Source organism: Bemisia tabaci, chromosome 9 (assembly GCF_918797505.1).
Source record: "Bemisia tabaci chromosome 9, PGI_BMITA_v3".
Lineage (NCBI taxonomy): Eukaryota > Metazoa > Arthropoda > Insecta > Hemiptera > Aleyrodidae > Bemisia > Bemisia tabaci.
The window spans coordinates 2496342-2504232 of NC_092801.1; the positions used below are offsets into that span (position 1 = coordinate 2496342).

The 7891-nt window shown below is 41.7% G+C and overlaps 1 protein-coding gene across 5 annotated transcripts in view; it reads right to left on the reverse strand.

The window, feature by feature from the left end:
• LOC109036337 (cytoplasmic FMR1-interacting protein) overlaps nt 1-5006 on the reverse strand; it is a 39705-nt gene extending 34699 nt beyond the window's left edge. Inside the window, exons 1-4 of one of the 5 annotated variants that reach the window (XM_072304558.1) lie at nt 4793-5006; nt 4051-4169; nt 2290-2517; nt 990-1169 (exon numbers count right to left, since the gene is read on the reverse strand). In XM_072304558.1, coding sequence (XP_072160659.1) covers nt 990-1169; nt 2290-2499 — 390 coding nt within the window. In that variant the 5' untranslated portion in view covers nt 2500-2517; nt 4051-4169; nt 4793-5006. Of the gene's footprint in view, nt 1-989; nt 1170-2289; nt 2518-3507; nt 3527-3564; nt 3772-4050; nt 4277-4792 lie in introns of those variants that run through there. The other 4 variants (XM_072304559.1, XM_072304562.1, XM_072304560.1 and 1 more) reach the window with 4 other exon arrangements.
• Nucleotides 5007-7891: the final 2885 nt, after the last annotated feature.

The following is a 7891-nucleotide window of genomic DNA, read 5'->3' on the forward strand; positions in this document are numbered from 1 at the left end:
GCTTATCGCCTCTAAACATCAAACCGAAAAGGAATTTAAACGATTTTATCAAGTAGGCCTTACCTTACTTTTTGAGATAGTCTCCGCATCTTTTTTGACATTTCTGGTATCATTACAGCAGCTCTTTCATGCCATCCGCGTAAAAGGTCTCGTCTTGGCTCCAAAACCAGTCATTGCCAGCGATCTCCACCTCCAAATCAGTTGCTTACCGTGGTAAAATTTTTCCCCAATCGTACGTACTCTCTTAATTTAGCCTCAGGTGACTTTCGTCTATCCTGAGATGAAAAACTCCCACTGTGGAAAGCGATTTCAAACCAATTTGGAGGTGGAGATCGCTGGCAATGACTGGTTTTGGAGCCAAGACGAGACCTTTTACGCAGAAGGCATGAAAGAGCTGCTGTAATGATACCAGAAATGTCAAAAAAGATGCGGAGACTATCTCAAAAAGTAAGGTAAGGCCTACTTGATAAAACTTTTAAATTCCTTTCGATTTGATGTTTAGAGGCGATAAGCCGAGTCTGAAGTAAGGGACTCTACGCGCATCCTGACCTCGGAGGTGGGCACGCGACGACAGGAGGTCGTCTTAGTAAAATTGAGTTTTCTCGCGAAGTCCTCAACCGATTTTCAAAAACTTGAGCTTGTTTTAAAGCTTAGAGTATGCTTAATATGTGCATTTTTACCGATCTGATTTATCTCTTTTCGTTCGGAAGATGCAAGGTAGGGAACCTTACATTTTGGATGACCCTCGTAAAAAGCAGAGGGCTTGTCAGGTGGGTAATCTAAACTAAGTTCTAGCATTGTGGTGATTAGTGGAAATTGTGGTTTAAAGCATTCAAAGATCCCTTTTTTCTTGCACGTTTTTCTGGCCCAGCAAGATCAGTTACACTTCTTGGACATTTTAGTAGAGAACATGATGCAAGTTTTCACCTAAATTACACCACATCAATTACCTACCGAATGTTGAAAACTAACAAAATCAGAATGCTCACCTGAAAATACATGAAGTTAAGAAGCTTGTTCACTTCAGGAGCTAATACTTCAACAGTCTTTTCATAGATTTCCACCCGGTTCGGCTGCTCATTGGACTTCGGTTGCGGGATGGCTCGAGAGCAACATCGCCACGTGTACAGCATGACCGCATGTTCCAAGCCATCTTCCAACAGTTCATTCTGGAGCATTACAAATAGACATTCTACAGGATTGGTACATTAACAACTTCAAATTCACAACATGGTAAAGCTCTGAATTTTTAAAACGACCAAAACCAGTGTCTATTAAGCTTCCATGAAAAAACCTATTGACTGTTTTCAGTGCATATGCTATAAAGGTTCAAAAATTGATGCATTTGCATTTAAAGGTCGATCTGCGATGGATTCCTTGGACAGTTAGAAATCTTCAAAATTGAAATCAAGGTTCAAATGACCTTCCATTAGAGGTGTTCCGATTATCGATTAGTAATCGATTTATCAAGCCCTTAATAATCGAATAACAGTCTTCCGATTAATCGTCCAATTGATTAATAGTTAACAATTAATCAGAAATTCGTTTAGTTGATTAATCGGCTTAAATAAGTCCATGAAATTTTAAGAAGCTGATTATGACTCTAAAAAATGTTGGTTCCTAATTTAGATGCTCAAGAAATTGTCTACACACTCACTATGTTCTCCATCTGAAGAAAATCGAACACACACACAATAAAAAAAACACAATTAGTATGTAAAACAATAACATATATTCATGCGTATGTATATCAGTATGTGTTGATGGCTACGGAATTTTAGTTCCCAGCAGCCAAGTAGCCATTTACAGCAAGATTTGAAAAAATCGATTATTTCACTGCTGATTAATCGTCTGATCACTTAATTACGTATTTTGATTACCGATTTTTCAAATAATCAAACACCTATACCTTCCATCAAAGAAATGCATAAATTTTTGATGTTATTCTAAAATAGATGCCACTACCAATTTTCAAAATGTCTGCTTTAAGTTGAAAACACTTGCATGGAACTAACTTTTCAGATACGATGTTTCTGATCCTGCTGTAGTTCTGAAATAATTTAGGTAAGAGTAAAAGAGTCACATCTTTTTTTCTGAACACCGATTTAAGCATGTTATTGGTAATTCTTGTTTTGTATTCATTCCCTGCCAAAAACTTATGGTTTCCTGTCAATTTTCTCAAAATTATCTTGAAAAAGCAAGATTTTCCTCAAAATCATAAAATATCATTTATCATCCATTCAATTGAACAGATTAGCGGTAATCAAGCAGCAGGAATGTGAAGCTTACCAAACTGGCGTGAACGGTGGCTTCTTCAATGTACTTTGCTATGCCAGTGACGAACCCATTCCGGTCTTCGAAGTTGGTATCAAAGTTAGCTTGATAAATGACAGAGCATGGCTGAGCTTCAATACACGGTTGTTCATCCGGTAACGTAAGCTCATCTAAGGCGTCGACGTTGGATAAAGCATCAGTTAATGTTACCTTATCTGCCGCCATTTTGAGAAGTTGACTCCTCTGTGCAAAAAACCATCGAGACATAAAAATGTGACTTGGCAAGAAAGCATTGTTGTATATGGAACTTAGAGAAATGAATGGTTTTGAAAACATACCCACTCTAATCAATTAAAAACGGAGAGTACACTGTAAACCAAAAATAAATATTCTTGAGTGTTGCACAATTCAGTACTAGAGGACATTGACGGTGGAGAGTAGATAAAATTGGTCAAATAACTTTATACCTTCAAGAGGTAGGACAAACTTAGGTAGGGCAAACTTGTGTAAAACTATCAGAAGTAATACTGCTAACTTGAGGTAGGGGTGTCGTCAGCTAAGTTGGCACTTAATACATATCGTTTGCAAGCAACTATAAAGTAGTCGTCTAACAGGAATCGAGGATTGACTAAGCTCACGATTGGGCTGCCTTCAATCCCATATTGCTGTTGGACAATTGCATCGCAATTGCTTGCGAGTGGAATCTAAACAAGTGCCAACTTAGCTGACGACACCTCTAGATAGCAGAGTAAACAGGTAACTACGAAAAATTTAGACTTGAAACAATGGAAATAAAACATAGAAGTAGAAGAATCGGTCAGTTGTGCTGGTCTCAGAATCATTTGATGATACTTTATTCTTGCAGATCACTTAAAAATGATAAGATCTGGTCAAACAGCCGTATTACGTTGAATATTAGCCGAGGTATCTCGCCTTGAAAAACTTGGTTTATGACATCATCTACCACGGTAGGACATATCATGTTATGCACTACCGCAGTGGCTGACGTTATAAATCGAGTTTGTCAAGGCGAGATATCTCAGTTAATATTCAAGGTAGAGAGATGCTGTTGGGACGGATCTTATATTTACAGCTGATCTACTAGAACCAAGCATCAAAACAAGATTCTGTTACCAGCGCAACTGGCCCATTGAATAAGGAGAGAGAAATGAGAGGGTGAAACAGTGGCTAAGCTATCGATTCGCAGGGAAGAGATGGTCTAGCATGACATACCTAACCTAAAAACCGACGATAAGAAACTGAAATTTTTAAAAAACTTCAATTACGCACAAATTACGCAGAATTCTTCCAATTACGCAGCCACTATGCAGCAACCCTCCAATTACACAAAAAAAGCCCTCAATTACGCAGAACGGTAACACTGCTTTAAAGTTAGCTTCAGTCTCACACACAGGAGTCGATCCTAGAAACTCCTATCAGCATGCCCAGGCCTGCAGGATCAAGGTCTTTGAGACACAAAGTTCAAACATTCCATATCTTGTCCTGGCGTGCCGACAGAGTTTCAAGAATCGTTCTGAATTTATTGATTGACCAGATAAGATAAGAGGAGATAAAGATATACCTCTTGGTCCATGGACGAGTCCAGTGACAGACAAAAAGACATGTCCCGTCACCGGAGTCTGATGACAATTCTGTTGTGACATCGTAAGTTAAGGAAACTTCACTACGTTCTCAAAGAAGAATCAGTAGTGTAAGCTCCCGCACTTTAGTTGAAGGAAAGGCGATCGAAAGGAATACAAGAAAAACGACTCATACCAGTAAAGATCCACTCAAAACTTCGGTTGCTCCGCACTTCCCATGGCTTCTTCTTGATTCTCGTTGGCCCCGAGGTTAAATCTTCGTCTCGAATTGATGAAGTACTTCCAAATGAGCAGCTGCAGAGAGGATGACAGTTTAGACGGCTAATAATTAAATAAATTCAAATTAATTGAACGATCGGAGGACCGGCCGTGATCGCGAGAGAAAATGCAAGGCCGCCATATTGAATCTCAACCTCACTTTGAGGTGGAGGACGGAGATACGAATATCGAAATACTCGATTGCTCGAATGCGATGCGAACAAATCGATTCTTTACCATAGCTTCTAACGGGGAAACACCGATATGCGATAGTCACGCCTCGGCTGTGCATTTTTCTGTCGGCTTCTCAGCCCAGCTACTTGGCACCTGTGGCGCGCCGTTTCGGCAAATTCGCGATGCGCCTGATCTTTTACTACGCTGATAGCGAATATCCCTGGTCATTCAATGTCTCACTTACTAGTGTGCTTAGGTAATTTTTCGCGTAGAATTCATTTTTGATGTTACTTGTAGTGAACAACGTACCTGAAGACCGGTTTTTATGTATTTTGTAGAAGAAACTACAGGTGCAATTAAAAGCGTATACCTATGTTTCACTTCGTAAGACGGAGTCTTTAATTTTTTATGAGGGAAGAGGATAAATTATGAATAAAATTATTAAAATTTACATATAAGTGTCACAAATACACAAAAATACTTACCCAGATTTGAGCTGCTGCATCAGAGATATCAATTACCGCCCAACTATATTCTACTGCATGAGGACCCTTCGCGGCTAGGTAACAATAAGTTAATTTCGAAACTTAGCCACACAAGACATCATTCTTACACATAAGAATCGGTGAAAAAGCAAATTAAATACATCTAGGAATTCTTTGCAAATATTCAAGATCACTTTTAATTCAAGTGCATGTTAAAATACTATCGATGGATGTAAGATGCCGCCATGTTGAATCCCCCACTACAGCTGAACGAATATCGAATATCGTATCGAATGCGATCATTCGACTATCGCACTATCGATTCTTCACCATAGCTTCTAACGGGGACATGGCGGCATTCGATCATTCACAAAATTTGTCAAGAAATCCGCCTCCAGCCACTAACTCCGTTCTCGCACCGGCTCGACTCACCAGGGGCGAAGCGTATAAGCATGCCCCCGGTCATCGCTTTACTTGTTGCGGCTATTTCACTCGTTCCTGGGGATTTCGGGCTAAACAGAGTGCTAAACCAAAGTATTCCTGGGTTATTTTGATCGTAGAATTTATTTCTGACCTTACTTTTTTCAATAAAATGACGCAAATACACAATTTTACGCGCTCTTCCAAACTTTCCGGAGAAACATAAAAATTTACAAGTTACTCAAAGATAAATTTTACTCGTTCTTGTGGACATTTCGTGTTGGAACTCGGCATCTGCGGGGACTTTTGATCGTAGAATTCATTTTTGACCTTACTTTTGTTGATTTGTTGACACAAATACATGATCTCGGCGGTAAAAAGAAAAGGTACTCACCGTAGATTGTACTCGTCCTAGTGGACATTCCGTCTTGAAACTTCGCAAACTAATGGTATTTTGATCGAAAAATGAATTTATGACCAAACTTATGCTAAAATATATGATGACACAAACGATGATGACACATTAAAGGGGGGGAGGGGTGTCAGTGGCGTGCGGTCCGGATAAGCAAGGCAATAAGCACTGCTTGCCCAAATATCTCAGAGGAAAGAGGAAAATTACACCTGTTTACATGTCTTAAATTTGAGCAAATATTATTGATATGATGTATTAGTAAGTAAATTGCATTAAAAACAGAAAGAGAGAGTTGAGAGAGAGACAGAAATACATACATGGCAGCCACAAAAGTAGGAAAGCGGCGGCAGAGCGGACGAAGGTGCGGCGCAGCGCGCTGCGCGGCCTGACCACGGGGACGGGCCAACTCATGCTCCGGTGGTGAGGCGTCTGGCGCTTGCTGATGGGCTGTGAGCGGACGAGCGGAGAGCCAGACAGCCAGACTGCTCGGCGGCGGAATCAAGGCGGGCGGGGAGAGCGGTAAGTTCCGAGTCCGAGCGCTTCCCTGTTTTTGCTTTTGCCTCCCCTCCGATGCGCTGTCCTGTTCCCTTGTTCCCTCTTCTCGTCGCGGTTGCGATTGCTCCTTCCGCAGCTAGTGTCCTCCATTTCAAAAATATGTCGCTTACTTACTTGGATCTACTTGGTGGTGAAAGGGACGATTCTCAAAGCATGTTTTAAACGCAGAGAGATGTTTTTTTGAGAAATTTAAATAACTCAAAAAATTCTAAACGCTGTGGAGTAACGACTGGATATACCTCAAATAAGTGGCAAATGGAAATCATAAGTGTAAGGGAAAATGAAATAAAACCATTGTTTTTCAGGACGTTCCATCAGATTTCAACCGAAAAATAGAGTAAATTGAGGTTCGCGAGGATCTAAATTTTAACAATTTTCTAGGGAGGCTCCCTGAGGAGGGAATGGGGGCTATAGGTTACGTTAAACAACCCCCCCCCCCCCCTGGATTACGAACGCTAGAGCTTGCCCTGTCACTAAACCCACCGCACGCCACGGGGGGGGGGGGGGGGGCAGGTTATTTTCAAAGTTTTAGTATTGGAGTGAAAAGAAGTTATTCAAAGATAGATTTTACTAGTTCCGGTTGAAAATTCACGTTTTATCGTTGATACTTGATGGTATGTTGTATGCTCATCGAAAATCCCATTTTTGACCTTACTTATGTTAATTGATTCACATCAATACGCGATTTTTCAGCCCATCTCACTCCCTTAAAACTGCACTTTTTGATCCCCTCCCACCACCTTTTGAGTCATTTTGATACCATCTCTACTTACCCTTTTCCACCCGTAGATGCCTTTCATTATTCAAGGGCAACTCTTTTTCAGCCCTATTCTACTAGACCCAATATGAGAGTCGGCTGAGAGGAGCACAATCCCAGGAAGTAGTGTTTTGGAAACTCGTGGGTAAGGTAACTCTTAAACCGATGCAAAAGGGCGGACAAATATGACGAACACTTCATTCAAAAGTATTGATAGAACACGTAGTATTAGTTAATACTACGTGTCTATCGACTTATGAACTCCACGAATGATACATTTCGGTCAAACGAGCAAAAGTAAGAAAATTGACTTCTCTACGATGAGAATACTGTATGTGTATCAAGTTTTAAAATGAAAATCCAACTGATTTTATCAGTGGCGAGGCGTCCATACTTAGGTTCGCTGTGTTCGCCGAAAACCCTCAAATATTTTGAAACCATTAATAAATTATGGCTAAGGATGTGGGAAACAATACATACAGAATAGTAGACAGCAAATAATTGACGGACGCTTGGCTTCCGACAGCGTCATACGGCGCTGAGGCTGAGAGAGAGAGAAAATCCTTTGACGCGGGAGTGGAACCGCACCAGCACCGGCTACCAAAGCGAGAGGGGAACGGGCGGGGCGAAGCAATGATGAAGGGGCAAGGGGTAGAGAGAGAGGAGTGGTGATGCACCGGCGCGGCGCGGGGGACAGAGCTGAGGGAGCTGAGCGGGGGTTTGGACCGCGCTCGCGCGCGGTGTAAACGTAGCCGAGAGAAAAGGGAGCGGGAAGAGAACGGGAGAGGAGAGCCGCTTATCCGTCCAGACAGAGCTGTTTCTACAGGTGCCTGCAAACCGGCGAATTTCCTCCATGCCGATTCGTACTCCGCTTCCCCCCCCCCCCTGCTCCTGCGGGTGGCGCGCGGGGCGAGCCGCATCTCTCACTTCTGCATTCTCCCATTTCTTCCTGCAG